General features: G+C 51.3%; 6 protein-coding genes across 6 annotated transcripts; 3 read left to right on the plus strand and 3 right to left on the minus strand.

Annotated features, from left to right (window-relative positions):
* Positions 1 to 1,668: 1,668 nt before the first annotated feature.
* TRIVIDRAFT_45958 (uncharacterized protein) lies at positions 1,669 to 2,264 on the plus strand (the record flags this gene model as incomplete). The annotated part of the gene is made up of 2 exons (XM_014102675.1): positions 1,669 to 2,078; positions 2,156 to 2,264. 2 exons carry the CDS (start codon positions 1,669 to 1,671, stop codon positions 2,262 to 2,264), a joined length of 519 nt encoding a protein of 172 aa, XP_013958150.1.
* A 4,613-nt stretch (positions 2,265 to 6,877) lies between these two features.
* Positions 6,878 to 7,894, minus strand: TRIVIDRAFT_120564 (uncharacterized protein; the record flags this gene model as incomplete). Its single annotated transcript, XM_014102676.1, has 3 exons — positions 6,878 to 7,132; positions 7,297 to 7,431; positions 7,649 to 7,894. Coding segments are annotated over 3 exons (636 nt in total), but the record flags the coding sequence as incomplete, so codon positions are not given.
* A 4,599-nt stretch (positions 7,895 to 12,493) lies between these two features.
* TRIVIDRAFT_58049 (uncharacterized protein) lies at positions 12,494 to 13,366 on the plus strand (the record flags this gene model as incomplete). Its single annotated transcript, XM_014102677.1, has 3 exons — positions 12,494 to 12,895; positions 13,021 to 13,186; positions 13,260 to 13,366. The coding sequence occupies 3 exons, from the start codon at positions 12,494 to 12,496 to the stop codon at positions 13,364 to 13,366; spliced, it is 675 nt and encodes a 224-aa protein (XP_013958152.1).
* A 238-nt stretch (positions 13,367 to 13,604) lies between these two features.
* TRIVIDRAFT_212720 (uncharacterized protein) lies at positions 13,605 to 16,117 on the minus strand (the record flags this gene model as incomplete). Its single annotated transcript, XM_014102678.1, has 3 exons — positions 13,605 to 13,678; positions 14,141 to 15,566; positions 15,641 to 16,117. 3 exons carry the CDS (start codon positions 15,680 to 15,682, stop codon positions 13,605 to 13,607), a joined length of 1,542 nt encoding a protein of 513 aa, XP_013958153.1.
* Positions 16,118 to 16,752: 635 nt separating this feature from the next.
* On the plus strand, positions 16,753 to 17,983 carry TRIVIDRAFT_76778 (uncharacterized protein; the record flags this gene model as incomplete). The annotated part of the gene is made up of 3 exons (XM_014102679.1): positions 16,753 to 16,968; positions 17,051 to 17,559; positions 17,624 to 17,983. The coding sequence occupies 3 exons, from the start codon at positions 16,939 to 16,941 to the stop codon at positions 17,772 to 17,774; spliced, it is 690 nt and encodes a 229-aa protein (XP_013958154.1).
* Positions 17,984 to 18,128: 145 nt separating this feature from the next.
* TRIVIDRAFT_190842 (uncharacterized protein) lies at positions 18,129 to 20,154 on the minus strand (the record flags this gene model as incomplete). The annotated part of the gene is made up of 3 exons (XM_014102680.1): positions 18,129 to 18,731; positions 18,785 to 19,809; positions 20,130 to 20,154. The coding sequence occupies 3 exons, from the start codon at positions 20,152 to 20,154 to the stop codon at positions 18,129 to 18,131; spliced, it is 1,653 nt and encodes a 550-aa protein (XP_013958155.1).
* Between the last annotated feature and the right edge of the window lie 1,956 nt (positions 20,155 to 22,110).

Consider the following 22,110-nt stretch of genomic DNA (forward strand, 5'->3'; position numbering starts at 1 on the left):
CTGGGTCATGTCATTGCCATTAGTTCCGATACCGTGATGTGAATGAAGCAATTATTCGGATATCTGCTACTATTATCACTCCCTCTAGTATCTGACTCTAGGTAACAAGCTGCCAAGGGGTTTTTTTAGATAGCTCCGGTACCCCTTCCATATTTGCCTATGTACTTTGTAATCTGGAACACGGGATGCCGGATAGCCGGGTCCATGATGATAGCCGTTTGCACTAGTTTCCTGGCCGAACCAAGGATGCCCTTTCCATACTGTCACGGTGATGGGAAATCTCTTTGTTACTCCCATCTTCATTAGCAATATTGAGAACAACATCAGTCCTTACTTTGCTTTTCTGGCAGAGCATGGTGAGTGTCGACTCTGCAAAAGTCTGCAAAGTACAAGAGTCAATTATGCTTACTATTTATATATTCACATACACCGTACTCAACTATTGGATAAAGCGGATAGTAAGATGAGAGAATAATGCAGAAGAATGTGAAGTCAAGGGGCAGTGTCAGCCGCGAGAAGACACTATCATTACAAACATGCTCATCAACACACTAGCAGATGACCTTTTTTTCAAGGATTGTAGCAATAAAAATTGACTCAAATTCATGAACACAAGCTTGATGTTCTCCGATTTTGACGAATAACGTCAAATTGCAAATCTACAGAGGAGAATCTATCCAAGACACCACGAGAGTTGTTGAGCTGTCGAGAAGTGCTCCTTGATAGTCAGAGTTGGATAAAGTACGGCATTGGTAGCTGCATGTACTTTTCCCCTCCAACGCTTGTACCGGTACCTCGTCAAGGACCCAAACAACCAACCCCACAGCCAAACCCCCACCCTGTCAAAACGTCCGACAAACCTGCGTCCATTTGCGCAAAAATCGCAAACAACCGGCCGCAAACGGGAAGGGAGCTGAATATGAACACCGATCGTGAGAAAGTTTTTAGTCATTGCGCAAGGTGAAACATGCCATGGGTGACGCTACAGTATTTCAAGACAAATTGGGAGAGCTATTAGTGGTCCATTTTGAGACAATGTGCCCTTCCAGGGAATCCAGCCTCAGGGCAAATAAATAGCTTGGAGCTTCTTCTTTTCCCTTAGCGAGATGTCTCTCTCTCTCTCTCTCTCTCTCTCTAGATCTTGTCTCTCAATCAAACTTCCTTCTAGCTACCAACTCTCCAGCCACATACTAACCCATTTGCCTGTCCTGTGGTTCGAATCGCCGCATCTTGGCCTCGGCATTTTCTCATTCCGCCCAACCTCAATCGTCTTTAAATAGAGCTAGCTAGCACACAAACCCATCCACAAGCGGGTCTCTTTTTTCCTCAGTCAGCGGGCATTCCCTTGTTTCGACGCTACATAAAGGAGGAGTCGCGGCTACATCGTGATCTTGTCACTTTACTCGAGTTACAGAGCTGGATCAAACCGAATTCTAGGTCACACCATTGCTCCCAATAGACCGACGTCTTATAGACCAACCAAGGGAACACACAAGAAACGGTGTAGGACTAGAATCTTTTCTCAACTGTTTTTTCTCCTCTTGACACACATCCGGTCTCCATCCTTCTCGAAAGAAGCATCTTATCAGCACGTCAATCATCATGGACAGCATGGATATGGATATGGGCGGCATGGGCGATTCATCGAGCAGCGGCTCCAACTCTACCATGACGATGCTCATGGCCATGGTCTTCCAAACCAACATCCAGACGCCCCTCTACGCAAACTCGTGGACGCCTCACCACGCCGGCGCCTACGCCGGCACCTGCATCTTCCTCATCGTTCTCACCGTCATCGCCCGCCTGCTGGTGGCTATCAGGCTACGCCAGGAGCGCGCTTGGGCTGACCACGATGCCCAGCGCCGCTACATTGTCGTCAATGGCAAGGAGCCCATCTCGGAGCGCCTTTCGAGGGACCCGGACGCCAAGAGCATGACCATGATGCTCTCGGAGAACGGTGTAGAGGACAGGGTATTCGTTGTGGAGAAGAAGCACGCTGTGGTTCGGCCATGGCGATTCAGCGTTGATCCCGTCCGCGCTGTCATGGACACTGTCATGGTTGGTATTGGATATCTCCTGTGAGTTTCCCCTCTTTATTCAACTACACACACGACTATACAGAATCAAGGCACTGACTCTGATGTTTCTCTTCTAGCATGCTGGCTGTCATGACCATGAATGTCGGATACTTCATGTCTATCCTTGGTGGCACGTTCCTTGGGAGCCTCCTCCTCGGCCGCTATTGTCCCCTCCCCTCTCACTAGACGCCAACTGCATTACAGAACATGTCATAGCAAGAACATTTGCAAGAGCATTTGCAAGAGCATTTAGCATCTACGGCCACTTCATCTTTTTTAATTCTTTTCTGTTTGTTATTACGGCGATATGAGAACAACGTTACTGGGCGGTTTGATACAGTTTGATACAGTTTGATTCCCCTGCTTCACGACTGGCGTTACGGTGTTTGTCTGGCATTTGTCATTGGAGGCGGGTATGTGGGAAGGAAAAGATCAAGCGGGCAGGTGCAAGGTGGCATGGGCATAGTTGGCAATGTTGGTTAATCACGCAAGGCATGTCGTCAAGGAAGAAATTCAAGGAATATACAGAAATGCATTGAATTTTAGAGTGTTACGATGCTCTCCATCCTAAAACTCTGAACCTCTCGTCTCGTCACTTGCAAGTACCTCAAAGTATCCGGTACATCCGCCCACCAAGCTTGCAGAAACCTTCTCAAACCTGCTCAGCGCGCCTTGCCGAAAGCGGATAAATTGTTTCTGGCCTGCTGGCCAATGAATTGCAGAGTCACGTGGCTGTTTCCGGAATACTGTCCCATCCTCGCTTATGTAAGATGAGAGAACCGTTTGCTATTGTCGTCTACCAGTTAAGACATTCTTATTGCTTTTGAGATTGTAAGCGGGATAGGTGGATGTCTTGTTTTTAAGACAAATTGGTATTTCCGCAATCAGTCTCCCCGTAAAGAAAACCATGCAGTTACTTTTTTTTTTTCTTTGACCCGGAAACGCAAGGACCCTGACTTGGTGCCTGTGCACCCAGCCAAGATGAGAAGTGGAGGAAGTCATTAAGGCACCTCTGTGAGCAAAAGGGGACCAACAGCTCTTGAGGCAGTAGAGGGACAATTTGCTTTTGGAATCGTCGTCGTGGTTGTCTTCTAGAGCTGAGTTCCCGCTGGTGTGGAACCATTCATAATACCGAGCGACGGAGGGAAGCTCCCACATGATACGAAACCTGGGTGGAACTCACCTTGTCAAGGGCCAATTCTCTGAAATGTGCTTGTAAATTGTCCGGGTGAGGAGAGTTGGAGATATTTAAGTAGTTTTGAGGGGACATTCATGGAATTCCGCACTTGCCGAGGGAGGAGACGCACTCGACAGAAAGTATGGCCTAGCAGGGGCTACTGAACTTGAAGCGCATTTTTCTAGTTCCCATCCTTCTCTCAAGCGTCTTCGTAATACTTATCCGCAATTGGGAAATTCCTTCCACCAACACCTGTACTTGCTCTCCTAACACTCTGCTATCTTTGCTAGAAAAAAAGAGAAGGGAAAAAGAGAAGGGATTGTCGACATCAAATGCTTAAGTCGAGTAGTGACAGTCAGAGCTCGGGGGAACTGAACTTGGAGGGATGGAGAGACATCCGGGATTGAACAGAGACCTAAAAGGGAATTCCCACGATTATTCAATTCTGAGGTGGGATCGAGAGACAAGCACTCCTCCCTAGCCACCTCCTTACCAAGACTACTCAACTCTGCCGTCCAGAGACAGTAGCAGAGAGCCAGCCAAAAATTTGCTATCCAGCAACAGAGAAAAACTCTACTTTTTGTCGGGTAATGAGGAGAGTATTAATTCCAGTATCGCCCCGGTTGCAATAAAGATATTGCCTCAAGCGAGGGTAATATACGCTGTCAACTTGCTGAAACTGGGCGCCCAAGCGAAGAGGCCCAGACAAGAGCAACCTTCACGATCTCATTACAGTTAACCCGACCGACTACAAAAAGAAATTTGATACCCAAACGAAGGTGTGTGACGCATGGATTGAACTCGGTCATGATATTGTCAAATCGGCGCGCATAGGCTACTCTTTTAACTGGCGGCATCCGTGTTTGCAAAGGTACCTAACTGAAACGCGACAAAGACGACTCTTGAAATCGCATACCACTTCAACTTCGAAACGTGTAAGTTCAAGCAAAATCTGAACGCCATCTTAATGCTGGTTCAAGAGCTCTTGTTCACTTTAGAGTTTGCAACAATGCCAATTGTGTACCTCGGAACTCCGTACAAATCTCCTGTCGCAGCTCATTAACAAACCTTCCGATGAGTATATCCAATCAGCCCTAAGTCAGCATTGCCAGTAAAGAGGAGGAATTCTTCTATATGACGGCTTGAGAGAGTTTGTGAATTTCAGCAACGAACCTCCAAAGTAGCCTCTCCATCCCCTGAGCGATCGTCACCATTTTCGAAGGGAGTGGGGAAGAAAGAAAGAAGAAAGGGGAGAAATAATGTATTTTAGGTTCCGACCCCGGCCAGGCAAGATCTGATCAAGCGTAGAGAATAAACATTCGAACTTTGGCGAAGATAAGCTCCCGGCATCCCTCTCTGACTTCTGGCATCTGAATGTCCCCCCAGGTTCACCACCTATGATCGGACATCTCTCGGCTCCGGGAGTGTCTCGTCGCGGTTATTAGATGGCCTTTCCCAAGCCCGAAAGCATGCCGCCAATGTCCTCACCGTCTGTAGATTATCCAGAGACGAGTTGTGGTTGCATTAATGGGAGGTAGTAGATGTCTTCATCAAAGAGTCACGTGTACTGCTCCCAGCATTCCGTCAAACCGCGCTTATGTAAGACCCGAAGATGTTGCATTTTACCTTTCCTTACGGGCGACAACAACAAAAGCCATTCCATTCTTGTTTGCTAATAAGATAGTAAGCTTAGTAGGGCGAAGCATCTGCCTCTTTAGACGTCAAATCATGCAGGCTGTGTGAATTCGACCCGTCGTAGGTTCCAACCAGCATCTTCCCAAGATCTACCTCAGCAGTTTGGCAAGGGTTACTCTGTAGTCGCTTCAACTACCGAAGATGGAAACAAGGTTAAATAACTTGAATCGTTAGTAACATTACAAGACTACTCATGTGTAAAGTGATTTTCACATTGTCAACCCAATTAGTTCACTCATTCCTCTCCACAAAACCTGTCGTCATCTTCCTTACCCAAACCGTCCAAACACAGCCACCACAGTTCTCCCATCTCCAACACACAACTCACCTCTCAACCACCCCAAACCAACTCCAAAAATCCATCCTCATCTCAATTTTCACCCTCCCCCTCCTGAAACTAGCCTCCCGTTCCCTCCCAACACCAAAAAACAAAAACCAACAACCAACAACCTTAACCCAGTAGCCCCCCAGTAACCTAACAAATAACCCTCCCATCTCTCAGACCGGCAAAGAACTCCGGTCAACCAACCCCCCCATCCCAAACAAGCAAACAAAAAAACAAGCATCAATCCCGTAACCCGTAAAAAAAAAGAAAGAAACACATCCCCCAATTCCTCCCAATCACACTCACCCTCTCACCCCAAAATGGCAATTCATCTTCCCCGATGCGGATAGCCAACGTAAGGAGGGGAGTGGACGAAAAAAAAAAAAAGGTATCCAAATCGAGAACAGAAAAGGGCATTAATCGCAAACAGGAAAAGAATGGTTTAGACAGGAAAAAAAAAATCCACGCGTCGAGACCCGACGGCCCGCCCTCCGGCTACAGCTAGGACCAAAAATTGCCTATTCAAGTGTTTTGCAGGGCTGATCTATGCCCAAACGCGTGGTCATCTAGACTCGGTTTGATTCTGCGGATGCCGGTTCTAACCTCAAAGAGGCCTTTTTGAAGATCACACGATGCCCGTCTGGTAAAGAGTCATGCGCGCACTGACGTGGTCCGAGCAAGTACAAGTCACGTCAAAATGTTCATTATTGTGTACCAGTTAGAAAGGAGAAATTCTCTGTTGTTGGCAAGCTAGATTCATCAGATTCATATGATGACTTCTTCATTTTTTTGCCACCATCAACAATCATGCCCTCATGTGTCCATTATCATCCGCTCTGCGACAGCAGCCCATCATCTTCCCTCCCTCCGCCTCCTTTCCCCCCTCCGGCCTCCCAAAATCCAGACCTGCCCAGACCTGCCACCCAAGAACCAACCCATCTTGAGATTGCCTTGCCCAGCATGAAGAAACCACACCCGAAAGTTACAACTCTCCACCTTGGTAGGTAGATCTGAGGGCACTCACCCTTGAATACAAGAGTTCAAAATGCTTGCACAAAAGGCCGCCGCCAACGTCCATTCTTGTTTGTAATTGATACAGTCCTCAGTCCTCCCTTAACACACGCCATTGACGCTTCGAACCGCTAGGTGCCACATGTACAATAACGCCCTTGAATTTTCCCGGGTAGAGACATCTTGGCAGCGTCGGCGCAGTAACAAAACGTTTGTCGTCTTGCTAATGCTCAGGCAAGATTCCCCTCGCCGCTGGGTTGAAAAGGCGTGAAGGCTCATGCGGCTCCTGAATTTGAAACAACGAAAAGATTTGAGAGAAAATTCAACGAGAAAAAAGATAAAAAGAAAAGGGGGCAAAGCACAATATGATAAAAAAGGATATGAAAAGCATATCAACACATCATCAACGCCGATTTGGAACCCTCGCATAAATGTGATGGCAACATCCTGGAGACGGATCAAGGCCCGCGAACAACACCTCCAAAGATTGTTGAAAGCTGGGTATTAACGGTTTCAAACTTTATCTTGTTCCCCAAGAGTTCTTTTTTATGGTACTACTCATGACTGATGATGAGAGCTGGGTGGCATTCCTGGCTGCGGTGGCATGCCAGAGCCGTAACCTTGGTTGCGCTGCACATAGCTCTGGTAGGCCAAAGCCTGCTGAGGGTCCATGGGCATATTTGGGGGCATGTAGCCTCCGGGACCCATGTGAGGGTTTTGGGGCATGCCTGGACGGCCGCCCTGTGGTGGCAGATGGCTGGGAGGCTCCTCAGGAGAATCGACCTGGTCACCGCCGTCTACACCGTTTTCGCTGCCCGTCGTGGGCTCAGGTGCGTTGAGGCATGCCTGTTTGACAGAAAGAATTAGCATCGAAGCTTGGGAAGAACAAGAAGAAAGAGGTGGCTGGGAGGCGAAGAGCGTGTTTGAACGGCCAATTTGCCGCCAGCCGTGTGGTCCATCTCTGGCTTGCACAGGAAGGGACAGCAGTCATCTGCGGAGGGGCCGCTTACCTGGATCAAATTCTTGCCCTCAGCCTTAGTGACGAGCGGCTGAAGCTTGGGCGTGGTGAAGGTGTAAACCAGGCCCGTCTCGGACACGACCAGTAGCAGAACCTGGGTGCCTGTCAAGACGGACAATTCGTAGGCCTGCAGATGGAGAGATTTCTTGGTTAGCCGAGTGTTCGTCTCGGATCAAGCGGAAAGCGAGGATTGACGGCGATTCCCATCACGGCCGACGCCCGCGCGCGCGCCCACCGAGTCGCCTTTTATAGAAAGCAACAAAACAAGTGTTTTTCGTGGTGGTCGAGGCGCGGGGGAGGCCAGGCGGTGCGACTCGTGTCAGACCGGGCAAGCAAAAACGCACCTTCTTCATGATTCCCGCCTTGCGCTTGGAGAAGGTAATATGGCGGCGAGACTTGTCGCTGATGAACTTGATCTCAATCTTGCGACGCTCACGGCCGCCCTTCTCGTCATCGTCGTCGTCGTCGTCGGCAGCCGGGCGCGGTCGCTTGACGCCGCGGCCCTCGTTCGCGTTGCCATTGCCCACCGAGTGCGCGTCGTCGAGCTCCGTGGGCGACGTCTGGTCGTGCTGGTCGGTGATGTCGGCCATGTTGAGCGTCTGCGGTTGCAACTGCGACAGCAACTATAAAATGCCAATGCCAATCCTAATCCGAATCCAATCGTCGTCGACTTGTATCACACGGCGCTGGAAAAGGCAACGAGTGGTGGAGATACTGCTTTGAGCGTGGTGCCGATGGATCTATACTGGATCTGGCGGTTTTTTTTGGGCGGAGAGGACAGGCGGAAAGAAAAGGGAACTGGTCCTGGTTGGGAGGCGCTGAGCTGGATCGAGTCTGGCTGGAGCAGGCAGTGGCCAGTGGAGGCGGGTGCGCACGGTGGCGGTGCAGTGCGTGCGAAACAGGTGGGCAGAGCAGAAGGCGCGGCGCGAGGAATTCGAGTTAGCGAGAGCTTTAGTGGCCGGCCGAGGGCGCTAGTGCTGTGTCGGGGCGCTTGCAGGCCGAGAGGGAGGGGGAGACAAACAACAAGTTTTTGGACAGCGCCGGAAGCCCTGTGCCAGCTTTATGTTGATTTCTTTGTTGTGTGTGGTTGTGTGCAGACTTCATGCTTGCACACCCACGGCTGGCAGCTTTGGCACCCGCATTTAGTGCGCTTATCGCCTGACGGGTGACTGCGAGATGACGGGGGTGGCCTAGCGCGGCCTCTGATAGCTAACGGCACCGCCTGTGAGTGGCTGCCGTCCCACGAGCCTCGGGGCTGGAATTTTGGCACCCGGCAGAAAAGCGGGGCGGCCAGCTGCCACTGGGCAGTAAGCATTCGGGGGGTTCCACACGGTGCTCAACGGTCGCCTGTCGACACTGTATTCGCCGACTCCCAGCCTTCCCAGCTGCTCTTCCAAGGCTCGACAAAACAGCGGGTCCGCGGTGCCCATGGGCCGATTAAGGACATGTACCTGTGCTCCGTACTTTGTACTGTGCGCCCATGAAAATGCGAAAATCACTCCGCTGCCAATTACTAATGCTACTGCAGACACGATGGGAGCTCTTGATGCTCTGCAGCCCTGGATGGCCCTTTTTTTTTTCTTGTCGGCGCTTTAAATCCAATCCACTAGGCGACAAAATCGAGGTCAGCCGTCCTATCGAGTAAGCTTGCTTGGGGTTGCGCTCAACTAAGGTTAGGGGACAAGGTAAGTAAAGGTAAGGTGATGAGATCTACGGGACGCTCGCGCCGCCTCTCCATAACGGCTAGCTCTGACAGATCAAACACAGGGGAGCTGATGCAAGAGGAAGGGGAAATTGACTTTCTGGCTTCCTCGTATTACAGAGTACGCGAGCTGTGCGAGTATTGGTGTATTCGTATGGCTTCCGGGGTCCGTATCCCGCGCCAAAGCACCTCTTGCGCTGATCTAGGCTCCGCCAATTTTATTTTTGTTTTTCCATGCTATAATCCAATATTCTACGTCCTTCTTCTCTATCTCATCACGCCGTCACTTGACCACGGGTGTGGATGGCTGGAGCAAGACCAAGATGCTGTTGGTTCGCTCGCTTCCACTTCAGCCCACGCCATTAAAGCTTCAGGGGCGAGAGGCTGGACTCGGCTCGACCGTCATCCTATGTGCTCTCACCATCAGTTGTTTTGGTCGTCAGCGCGTCGGACTCACAACGGCCTCCACTCCGAAGTGTCTTGCTGCATCTGCCGACCACCTTCTTCTGCAGCAGGGGAATCCGGAATCCTCTTGGTGCGAGCGTTAGTTCCAGTAAGCAGGCGGTGGAGTTGCACCATCGAATGTATCCACGGATGGTGGCTCTACCACAGCCGCGTGCAAAATTTGCCGGTGCGCTGTTATATCGGCAGCGATAGCTTCAATACGTGTACTTTGTCGGGCGGATCTGTTTGACCAGGTGAGACCTCGCCGCTTACGTACAGTATCCCCTGCCTGAATTCAATGGTTTCCAATGTTCTTCCACGAATCCGACAGTACTCGTACTGTACGTACCTAAGAATACTGCCGGCGCTGATACGACACAGACAGGTACGAGTAGTACTCGCATTAGCACCATGGAGTTGAAGATACTCGCTGCAGAAGCCCCTGCGTTGCTGCATGAATGACATTATGGCTTTGGACCAGCGCCAGCCTCGGTACCACTGCGTGCTTAGCGAACTTTTGTCTAGCCTTTGAGCAATGACACTACTGAGCAACCAAGCACCATCGTCGACATTTGCGAAATTAGGAGGGGCTGGCAGTGGGAGGGAAAACTCGAACACGGAACAAGACGCTGAGTCTCTGCACGCACATCCTATGCGTATCTCCATTCCACCAGTACATGCTCTCATACCAGTCATGGGGTCCAGGGTTTCACCTTTTTGGCAACGGGGAAGCGACGCGTGAGAGCTGACGCGAGACCCCGGACCTCGTCTGCGCTTTGGTTGGTACTGTCCTCGTTCGTACCTTGAAGCTATGCGAGTGTGTAGGAGATGCTACTCTGGACTCGACTTGACACACGCACGCACAGGTACTACCAATATTCCCAGCACAAGTGCGAGCCATGAGCCATACCCGCCCACCCAAAGCTGACACGGGACACGGGCCAAGCTGTAGTAGCGGCCCACCGTCTTTCAATGTTGTCGACGGGCCTTAGTAATACCAGAACTCGACATCGAACTAGCACGGCCTTGCTGAAGGATGCGGAGCAGGGCGATGGATGGCTGGCCCCCTAAACGCATCGCCTGTCTGCGGCCAAAGCAAGTAGCCGGACGGACAAGTACCGGGACACGCACGGCACAGTATCAGGTACTGACGAGTAGTATATGCGTGAGCTCTGTGCCTTCGATTCGCGAGCACACGTACTCGTAATCTAAACGGCCAGAGCGCGTTTGCGTTTGCGTTTGCCCGTTTCATCACAGCCAAGGCACGCCATATTCGCAGCGGCTGTCAGAACGCTTGGGGCAGCGGCAGAAATGGGGGTCATTACCACTTTAGGCAGCTACAGCAAGCAGGGCTGGCCACGGTGCGAAGGATTCAAAGGGCCTTTGCGTCTTGGTTCCACCGCGGCGAAATATGGGCGAACAAGCTGCCCGGCCTCCGTCAGAGGAGCTCGCCACTGTGCACAGCCCGTGCCCATGATTTCTGCAGCAGAAGCAAAGGGAAGAGAGAGAAAAACGGGCCGCGTCTGCCGGCAAAAGCTGAAAAGTGAAAAGTTGCGTTCGGATTCGCCCGACCACCCTAATTATCCAATTGCCGGCTGGCCCTTTGCAGCTCTTCTTTCAACGGGCTGTGCCACCCCCAGCGGGATCCCGTACAGTGCAAGCCCACTTCCCAGCACGTTTGCACGCAGATTGTGGGGCGGCGCCGCGCTTTGTGCATACGCCGCGGCTGTAAGGTTTGCATTCCGCGAGATATTGGCCAAGCGGGGATGCTGCTGAAGGTGCGGGATGGGCCAAATTCTCACAGGCCAGGTTTTGCCTAACAAGTCAGGCGAGAAGAAGTGGTGCCTGAGATGTGAGGACGGAAGGGAAAAAAGAAACACCTTGGGCTCGAGACGGGACGCGACGAGGCTTCGTGGCCAAGCGAGACCAGCTCGGTAGTAGTTCGTATTATTAGCAACGGGAGTGGTCCTGGAACCGACTGGTGAAACGGCGCTCGGGATGCTTCAGGTTTTGTGTTTGTTTTATGAGTGCTGCGGCGTAGCAATGCGTCGCTCAATCAGTTGATTAATTAATTAACTGTGAAGAGAAAGAAGAGCAAACCAGCTGTAAAAGGAAGAAGAATCGAAGAGTAAACAACAGATCAAGAGCTGCATTATTGCCTAGTATTAAGAATCTTCAGCGCACTTGATCAACATGAGCTCGACCCAGCAACCACAGCTACAGCTCCAGTGCAGCAAAATGCGCAGCTCTCTCTTCCACGCAAAACTCCAGCCAAGCTCGCATAGACAACCCATCAAAGCCAAAACCCACAGCAAGCACCAAGTCTCGCGCATCAAACAAGCCAAGAACCCCCAAAGACTCCCCAATCAGGCGACTCAGGGCCCCAATCCGGCCCTCTGATTGGCCGCCACCCCGGTCGTGCCGCCGCTATCTGCTTCACCTTTGGCTTCCTGAAACGCAGCCCGTTCGAGGACTCGCACGAGAAACGACCAAGACTGCTCTCTCACGAGGTCGACGGCGGCGCTTGAGGGAGAGTCGCATTGGCCTTTTCTTTTCTCTAGTTTTGTTAGTTTCGTTTCTTCTCTTTTTCTCTTTTCTTTTCCTTTTCCTTCTTTCTTTTCTTCATGCCTGGTGCATGTACGTGACTTTGAACCCCCATTTTTTTCCTTTTCGTTGTGTTCTTTTCGTTCGTTGTAGCGGTTATTTTTCCAGACTCTCGCTGTTGAAATTGTGAACTGCCGGGCAGTTGAGGTCGAAAATAACCATTTCTAATTTTTTATTTTTGTTTTTCCCTTTTTGTTACGATTCTATTCGCTTCACCGAGCTTAGGTCTTGGTTTTGTTCTTTTTATTAGTTTGGTTTATCAGTTTCTGGGAAAAAGACGAAGACGACGACAAAAGATCCAGACGCCGGTCGTCGAACAACATCAACCACAAAACTCACGAACCGAACGTCACTCTCGAAAACCAGACGAGACAATCTTTTTTCCCATCTTACAGTCGTCAACTCAATATAAAAAAAAAGAAAATTCACATCCGTCAACATGCCTGACAAGGTCTTCCTCGCCACCCTCCTGGCCGACCTGCTCTTCCTCGCCTCCGGCGCAATGGAGCTCGGCTTCTCCATCGCCGCCATGAACCTCCAGGACAAGGCTCCCACCGACGGCCAGGACGCCACGCGCCACCTCATCTACCAGCGCTTCCCCCTCACCGTCGGCATCGTCAACGCAGTCTTCGTCCTCGTCACCTTCGTCTTCACCATCCCCGCCCTGGCCCTCGTCAAGCGCAACCTGCTCAAGATCAGCGGCTACATGATCACCGTCTGCGGCGTCTTCACGCTCGCCGTGGGCTTGTACCTCTGGATCATGACGTTGAGGCTCAAGGAGACCTTTGAGCCTATTTACGCGGCGCAGGATTCGTCAGTTCAGTCGTTGATGCAAACTTCGGTATGAAGAGCCTCCTCCCCTACTTCATATTTATATATACATACACATTCCCGCCATCAATCTCTTCAAACACTCAAAATACAAAACAAACCCAGAAACTCATCGCTAACAAACTCACCTTTTAGTTCAACTGCTGCGGCTACCTCAACAGCACATCTCCCGCCTTCGTCACAGACAGCGTTTGCCCCAGCCCTGCCGCGGCTGCTCTTCTCCGGGGATGCTCCACCAACATGGCCAGTTTCGCCAACGCCTTCATCAACGACCTGTTTACCGCCGTCTTCGGCATGGTCGGTATGTCAAAATCCTCAGAATCTCTCCCCTTTTTCTCATATAGTCTCAAGCTAACATACATTCCCCCTTATAGGCGTCGATGCCCTCCTCGTCCTTGCCATCGCCTGTCTCCTCAAAGAGCGCAAGGAAAAGGAGCGCTACTACATCATCGATCAGAAGCGAGACTACGGCCGTCTGTAAAAATCACAGGAGCCAATGAAAAACTAAACAAAAAAAAACAAATGTTTCAAAAAATATATAGTCACAGTTATAAAAAGTCAAAACCCCCTTTATTTGAGGCTGAATACCATGTTTTGTTTTGCCCTTGGTTTATAGCGTCGCAAAGTCCTGCTTTTTTTCTCGCCTTGTCCAATACTCCAAATACTTTTTAATCAAGATCCTTTTTCTTCTTTTTTTTCAGCGGAATGATGTTTGCCATTCACTCCCATACAAGGAAATTTGTTTTTGATGCCTCAATGCGATAGAAATACATATTGTGAGTGGTCAAACTCACTGGAATGAAAACAGAGATAAGGAAATAAACACAACATAGAATGTCCCCAAATTCCTCCTAAAAGTCGCATGCAAGCATCTAGTGCGGTGCAAACCTGCCATGACAATAGATTTCCATCGTGGTATAATGTGATAAAGAAACGAAAAGAAAAGGCTATCACCAGGCTCCCTTCAATCTCCAAGAAAATCCCAACTTCAAAGCCTCCATGCTCATCTGCCCAACACGCTGCTGCTCCAGTCAAATCCCCAATGAGTAATTAATAGTCTAAAGATAGCTCCCTCCAAAATCAAAATCACAATCACAAGCATTGTAATACCTCTCTTCTTTTTTTCTCTCTCTTCCTTCTTTAGCTCATACATTTGAGTCGTTGGTCCTGCCATTCGAACCCGTTTCTGGCTCGTCTCTATAATTTTGATGCGGTGAGTTGCTTTCGTGTATTACGCTGCTGCCCATCGACGTACGGCTGCTGTTGCGTCTAAGCCAATTCAGCGAGAAGAAGCCCCCAAGTGATTCTGAAAATGCAGAGTCCCTGCGCAGATTACGCCGCGCAACCAACCCTGGGAACCCGGTGCTCCTCCGCCGCCGCCGGGTGAATTTCCGAGGTGAAACATCTGCGCTTGGACCTGCCTGACCTGTAACGCTGACGCCACTCATTGCCCTCCTGGATTGGGACAACAGTGGCGATGATTCGGTCCTCGCTGGGAGCGTAGTTGAGTGCCTGGGCGAGGTAGGTTCATCCTGGTCCTGCAATTCCCCCCAGATTTCAGCCCGCTCTATCCAACTCAAACTCTTCTTGCGCGTCGGTGTCAGCGGAGTGGTGTCGCCGTGCATCACGGGGAATGTCTGGTATGTCGTGGAAGGCAGCTCTTCCTCGACTTCGACGGTGGCTTCTGGGCCCATTAGTGATTCTTCTTCGCCTTCAGTATCGTCAACGAGCCCCAGGCCAGGAGCCAATGAGGACTGACCGACTGCTGGGGCGTGCTGCTCATCGCTCAGCCGCCACGATAGGGCTAGAACTCCCGACAGAAGGATGACTGTTCCCAAGGTGATGAGACAAGCATCAACCGTCGAGATGAGGCTCGTCTGGTTGAAATAAATTAGGCCATCCAGGATAGCAATGATGTTGTATACGCAGAAAACAAGTGGGTATAGGACAGATGTAGAAACCAGCTTCAAGCCGCGGTGAAGGTAGTACAGCTGGCAGAGTGCAAGAGAAACAAGTGCCAAGACAATGGCCCAAGATTGCCAGCGAAGAAACTGATTCTTGCCGCCTATCGTCTTGATGAGGAGCTCGACGGAGGATTTCGCAAACAGTAACGAGTGTGCTGAGAGGTCTCCGCTAATGACGCCGTAGCTTATGCCCCGGATTAGGCGGAATCTGGCATTGTGCGACAGGCTGGAGAGGCTGCTGGTAACATCTGTAACAACCGCAAGCGACACGACAAACAGGGCCTGTAGTATCATCCAGGCGATAAAGGGCTTCCGAGCCAGTAGCTCTAACAGCTCGTCCAGCTCGTGGGCGGGAGATGGGATGGCGCCAAAGATGGCGATCAAGACCGCTCCGCTGCTGACAAGCAGTGTGCCGCAGAGCGACCATCGTGTAAAGGGCTCACTGAGGATGAGCGTCGCGCATATCGAATTGAACACCAGGCCCGCAGCCTGAAGGGTCGAGAGAACGGGTAGTGGCAGCGTCGAAATCTGGATGCTGCTCCCTAGGATATTGGCAATGACAAACATGGCCATGCCCAGCTGCCACCTTCTCCTCCGATATGGTGGGCGACGAACATCGTGCGGCCCCTTTTCGTCTTCCAATATGTGTGATTTTCGCTGCAAAGTGAGGCCTAGACTTTGAACACTAGTCGAGATCAGGCCAACGAGGATTCCTAGCTGCCAAGTGTTAGCAAGCGTACCAGCCCAAATATCTCTCCTTTGAATCGGCCCCAGGTAAATTGCGTGCATACAGCTATGCTCCCTCCCGGGGAGATATTCCCAATAGGCCCCATTACACCGTCTCCAGGCCTGTGGTCATCCACCGGTAGACGTGAGCAAGAGCGCACTTGGTCGTCGCATAGGAAGGGTGCTAGTAGTTGGGCAGCGTTATAGGATTGGACGGCTGAAGAAGGAAGAAGCTGTGTCGAACGCCGCAAGCTCAAGCTGTTCCACCCTTGTTTTCCTCCCTACCCGCGGCAGTGATGGTCCAAAGAAAAGGTATTGTTTTTCCCAGCTCTATGCCGCCGCCGCTTCCGTCAGCGAGGCTATGGCGGTGTTATTGTTTGGGTTCGAATCGAGCGCACTCTGCCACTTTAGTCTGGCCTGGCAAGTAGACGTGAAGGTTTGTCGTTGTCGGTTGAAGGTGCCGGCCCCCCAAATCACGGTTACGGTCGCAGACGCAGCAGGTAATTCGCCCGGATTGTGAGACTAAATCAGCTGGGGCCCGACGAGGCAGCGTGCAGAGAAATGCGTTGGCGCTCAATAAAACATGCAGAGCCACCTGACGACGTCAAGCGGTATGCGAATGGAGCACCGCGCGCTGAGCTGCATCAGAGGTGCATAACCCATAGCCAGTCTGAGAGCTGCTGGGCTGTGGCTGGTGGCCCGTCACATGAGGTCAGGTGACACTCGTCATTGCCCATTTCCTTTGACGTTTCAGCGCAATGGAACCCTCTTTTACAAAGGATACAGGTACTACCTAGCTAGTAGGTATACGTAGTGCCTCTAATACAGGTGCTAGTCTAGTAGGTAGTACGAGTTCAAACAAAAAGAGGCAACATAAGAGCCTCATGCAGAATCCCCAACCATATACCCGGTTACCAGCTGCCATATTGGCTAATTACAAACCCTAAATACAATAATTTCCCGCCGCCTCATTGTTTCCGAGAGCAGCGACATTGCTCCGCGCTTGTACCCAGGCCAAGCCACCCAAGGCCTCAAAGCGACAAAACTGTGGCGGTGCGCAATCGCGGCCCCAGAAGTAGGTGCGAGCCAGCGCTCCCAGCTTAGTACGTGCTAGTAGCGCAACTCTCTGCTGCTTTGCTCCACTGCCATCCAGCAGCATCACAGCTCCGAGATATTACGCTTCATCCCTCACGCAAATCCCCCCAAGCTTCGGCCGCAGACTCTCGCCCAACTCTCCCGCCGCCTCATCCACAGAGCTCAAGGCACCGGCCACCCGATCCCTTAGAGGCCTTGCCGTGTTGAATCCATTCGCAATTCTTCGTCCCTCGTACTCCCGATCTTTCCCCCCCGCCTACCACCCAAGATGTCGCAACACGCCTTATCCGACGTGCAGGCAAGTTCTCCCCAAGCTGCCCGCCAACCGCCGTTTCGCATTGCCGTCGAAGTGATGAATGCTGACCAGGCCGCCGGCACAGGTCGACAATGAGCTCCGCAAGATGACGGCCTTCATCAAGCAGGAAGCCATGGAAAAGGCCCGCGAAATCGAAATCAAGGCCAACGAGGAGTTCGAGATCGAAAAGTCAAAGCTCGTCCGCCAGGAGACCGACGCCATCGACACCCAGTACGAGAAGAAGTTCAAGCAAGCCACCATGTCCCAGCAAATCACCCGGTCGACCGTCGCCAACAAGACACGGCTCAAGGTCCTCGGCGCCCGCCAGGAGCTGCTCGACAGCATCTTCGACGAGGCCCGGAACCAGCTGGCTGCCGGCGCCAAGGACAAGGCCAAGTACCAGAAGACGCTGAACGGGCTTGTGCTTGAGGGCTTCTATGCCATCAACGAGCCCGAGGTGCAGCTCCGCGCCAAGAAGTCCGACTATGACGCCGTCAAGAAGGCCATTGAGGAGGCAGCCAAGGAATACAAGAAGGAGATTGGCAAGGATGTCTCGGCGACGATTGACGAGGCCAATCCCCTGGACAACGGAATGTATGTTACAAAATCCATTGATAAGCATGAAATTGGGCTCATTTATTGACTTTGGAAATCACAGTGCCGGCGGCGTCGTCATCCTCGGCGGAAAGGGAAAGATTGACATTGACAACACCCTAGAGGCCCGGCTGCAACTGTTGGAGCACGCCGCGGCACCGGCCGTGCGAGAGAACCTATTCGGAAAGAACCCCAACCGCAAATACTACGACTAGACTCGCTCCCGTAATTACTTAGCAGCTGTATCTTATTACCTTTACACTGGGAAAAGAGGGAAAGGATGGAGAATGAGAGGGGCAGAGCAGAGGGCCGTCATGTTTTGAAGAAAAGAAACTGAGGCATGCATTTCGTCGAATTAGTCCGCGCTTTATCCTAGTTTAGATGCTGTATCATATTTCATTACAACAAAGCTTTCTTAAACTCCATATTCCCAGCTAAGCAAGCTCTCACGTCAGTGTAGTCTAACCCCGATATATGATTCCAAAACACAAACGCCCTGTTCAAAAAGCGACATCACAAGTAGCCATATCATCATTCTACCGAAAACCAGAAGTAGAGTTGGGTTTTATTCATTCTCTGCTTTGCGGCTTGGGTATCTTTCGGAAAAACTTGGCCATATATTCCTGCTGCTTCGGCAGGGACGCCAGGTCCTCGTGGCCAGGAAGATCGAAGATGCTCTTCTTGGCCTTTCTGCGCGTGCGAACCGTGTTGGATAGCCGTTGCTGAACCCACTCGATGACGCTTTTCGCCTCGGTCCGCGTGATTTTCATGCCCGAGTCGTTGATCTTGCGCCAAATCTCCCTAAGCTTCGTCGCGAGCTCATCGATGTCTTGGTTGAACTGTTGCTCGTCTTCTAGGCTGCTTGGTTCCGGTGGGCATCCATCATCAACAGCGATGTCCAGAATGATTATCATGGCTTTGAGCTCCGCGAAATCGGTTTGGGAGGTGATGTTGAAGTCATCCTTGTCGAGGCGATCAATGGCACTTCTAACGGTAAAAAACTCTTCTGAATGGCGGCTGCCGAGGCTAGAGTCATCGAACAAGAAGGAAATAGCAAGTCTCCTCCGGAGATCGTGCGTTCGAGCATTGCGTATAGGTAAACATTGCAATGCATTGACCCTAATGTGCTGGGCTTTGATGGTTGTCCGCAAAATGGAGCATGCATCACCACACTGAGCAGATTAGCCATCGGTAGTGGTCATACATGCAGAGGAGCTATACTTACGAATGAATCCCATGATGAGCTAGCAATTGCATTGACTAGCTTTTCGATAGCATCCTCGTACATCGTCAATAGGTCAATGTTGTATATCAACAGCTTGTCCATAGACATCCGAAGTAGAGTATGTGATGCATAGATGGCGGACACAGCTGGCAAGTGCCTTGAGATCATACTTAGAAGGGCCAAAAACGACTCCAGATTTGACCAGTCACGATCTTGATATGACTCATGGTTTGTTTTCGAGACAGGTATCTCAGAATCCCGAAACATGATGTCCTCGCTAGCCCCCAGTCTGAGGAACAGTTCCTCCAATCGCTCAGGGGTCAAAAGCCGTTCTACCTGATTAGGACAGCCGTAGATGATATCGCAATATTCACGCCGAATAAGAGGCGATCTCTCAATGCACAACTCATCCAGTATCCACTCGAACAGAGAATCCGGTAATCCACCGTTCTTGGCCAGGATACTTTGAGGAACCCCAGATGTCAGATTTCGTTCCCTCGCCGCCGAGTTTCCTTGGGTTAATAATTTCCACGGCGATTTTTCAGGAAGCTTTGGAACAGGTGTGCTTGGGGGAACTTTGTAGTCTTTATCGAAGAAGCAGTACCAAGTTTGAGACCGTATTGGCTCCGCCCTTTGAACCGCCCTGAGGACTTTGTGTGCATCTTGCCCGCTCTTTTCTTTGACAATATCAGCAAAGGCAAGGTCAAATTCTTCTCCTCGTTGTGAAGATGGGAGTTCAGCGGCGTCTGTAGAGGCCGTTGCCTTCAGCGAGCTTGCGTTTAAGGCATTATCCAGGCGAGCATCCTTGGCAAGGGCTTTCAGGTCAAACTTGTGTTTTGGCACAGCTTTGAAGGGCGATACAAACGGCCCAGTTGCCGTTCTCTTAGCCCTGGGGGTATCAAACAAATTCTGAGCTGCGGGATTAGGCCGTCCTCGCCCAAGGAGAGCCGATAAGTCTTCTAGAGAGTCATCCGAAAAGCCGCCATCACTAGCCTCGTCATCGGAGGCGCCAATTTCCAGAGGAGCTGCTTTTCTCGCAACAGGGGTGGCCTTGTAGCTGAGCGGCGAAGATGGAGCAGGCGGTGACGAGCCTTGGATTGATGCTATCTGTGACGCCCGCCGTGGAGATGGCGTTTGCTGAGACGACGGCTGAAAGTATGATAGGATGCTCTTGTTGGGCTTCGGTTTTCCAGACATGGCTAGGCAGTTGCCGCGCCCAGTCGGTGATGTGTATCAATCTGTCCGCTTGGGTTTTCCACTGCTGTGCGGCTGGTTGCTGGTAATCTTGCACAATGCGCTTAGTGAGATAGATGCCTTGAAGTTGAAGTCTATCGTGAACGCCAACCAACCAGCGCGTGTGGATGATGCATGGCGCAGCATCCCACCAAGAAGCTTACCTGATCGGCAGATGTGGCGCAGGCGATGGCAGATCTCTACAGGGTACTTTGGTGGGCGCTGGAGCCTCAATGTTTCTGTGTTCTGCGCAATAGTTTGGGGATATACTGCAGATAAAAACACTGCAACGCCCTGCAAAGCCCCGAGTAGCGCCTGTAGGGAATTGCTTCGAATATCTACATCTAATTTTTGAATATTTACGAGGTCTGTACGGATATTTTCCTTTGCTGGTAGTGGATTATTTATAGAGCGCCCTCCGGAGAGAAGAGGCTTAGACAGCTCCTTGCTTGTGGTAGAAGCTAATGTGATAGGCTATTCGTCAAGCCATCAACGCAATACAACACAAACGACAGCGACGAAGCTCCAGTATTGAAGGCGTCTAGTGTTAATAATGACGATTGTTTCCAAACGCATTCACGCACCTATAGGGTAGGGTAAGGCAGGCAGTCCAAGCCTTCATCCCATCTCCAAATGGTGGATTCCGGGTAGGACGAAGCGACAGCGGCAGCGGCAGCGTCAGCTTGACACAAGGCGCGTCGACCTATTGGTTGGCTCTGGAGGATCCCTATGCTTGCCCGTTAATCTCCCTTTGAACTCCGTAATGCTACGCTGGTTCCGGCAGGATCTTCACCATGCTTCAACCTGAGACATGGCCTGTAAGGCTGTGCCTCCAGCAGAAACTCTGGATGGACGAGTGCCTACGTTTAAATGATGACGCGCGATGCTGACGCTGCCATCCATCATGGGATTCGCACCAAGGATTGGAGCCCAGAGCCCAGAGCCACGCGCCAAAAGCCGCAATGTCTTTGTTTGTCACACTTGACAGGCTGGACGTCTTGGGCTGAGAAGCCTCCAGCCTTAATTAGGCTTGGACACCGGCATGAGTGCTCGTACAGTATGCACCAGTACATGCGAGATCCCCGTCTCTTCTGCTTGTGCGCCCATGCAGGCCCTCCGGACTTTGTACGGACTCCTCCGTACTCCGTGAGCCATTGCGAGATCTGGTATCCCGCCGACTGGTGGAGGCTCATTTCGAAACACGCTCTGCGCCGCAATGCCAAGGAGCTGTTAGGCTGTCTGCTTGCACATGCTCGTATGGTATGGCGCCTAGGGATGTCTTCAACAAGGCTTTGCTCGTTTGGACTCGGTAAGGAGTGCGATGACCGCCAGTTAAAAATAGCAAGCACGCGCAGCAAAAGAAAGAAACGACGACAATCCCCTTTCGCAACGAGAGAGCAGCTAGATCTGCTCGTGTCATCCCTGGAACTTGGGCTGGGTCTTATTTCGGCTACGCGCTCTGGCGGAGAAGGCTCTGGAAGGCTTCCGGTAGCCGGCCGTCTTGAGGAACGCGAAGGTCGGCTAGAATTAACATGGCGGGAGTGGGAAGTTGATCAAAGTCCGTCGCCAATGGCCATCTTGAACTAGTAGATTAGTAGCAGCAGAAAATAGAGAGATGTAGCAGATTCTTCTTCCGCTTTGGAATTATTAGTAATGCACGTGGCAGTCAGCAATATAATTCCACCTCCGAAATTGACATCTTCAACGTTGGTTACGAGCGCTTTGTTGTTGGTGTTTATTAGTACGGAGAGGGTCTTAATGGCAGCGAGGCTTGGCTCCAGAGCCAAGCATTGGTACCTTGGCTGTGAGACCATATGCCACAAGCATACAAGCACGCACAAAGAGTGACTTGCATTGCCTGGATCCCTGGTCAAGGCAATCCCTTTCCGTGGAACCACCCCTGAAGAGACCCTCTTGGCGCAATCGCCAAATTTCCCTTCCGTACGAATCAGGTCGGCACGAAGCGGACAGACAAGGTTCAATCAGGTTTGAAAAAAAGGGCGAAAAAGGGCTCTCAGGCTTGTCAATGGAGGCTGGATTTAAAGATGCGCGTGAGGCGAGCCAGTGAGAAGCATTGGATGCAGAGCGGCTGC

The sequence above is a fragment of the Trichoderma virens genome (genome assembly GCF_000170995.1).
Source record: "Trichoderma virens Gv29-8 chromosome Unknown TRIVIscaffold_5, whole genome shotgun sequence".
NCBI lineage: Eukaryota > Fungi > Ascomycota > Sordariomycetes > Hypocreales > Hypocreaceae > Trichoderma > Trichoderma virens.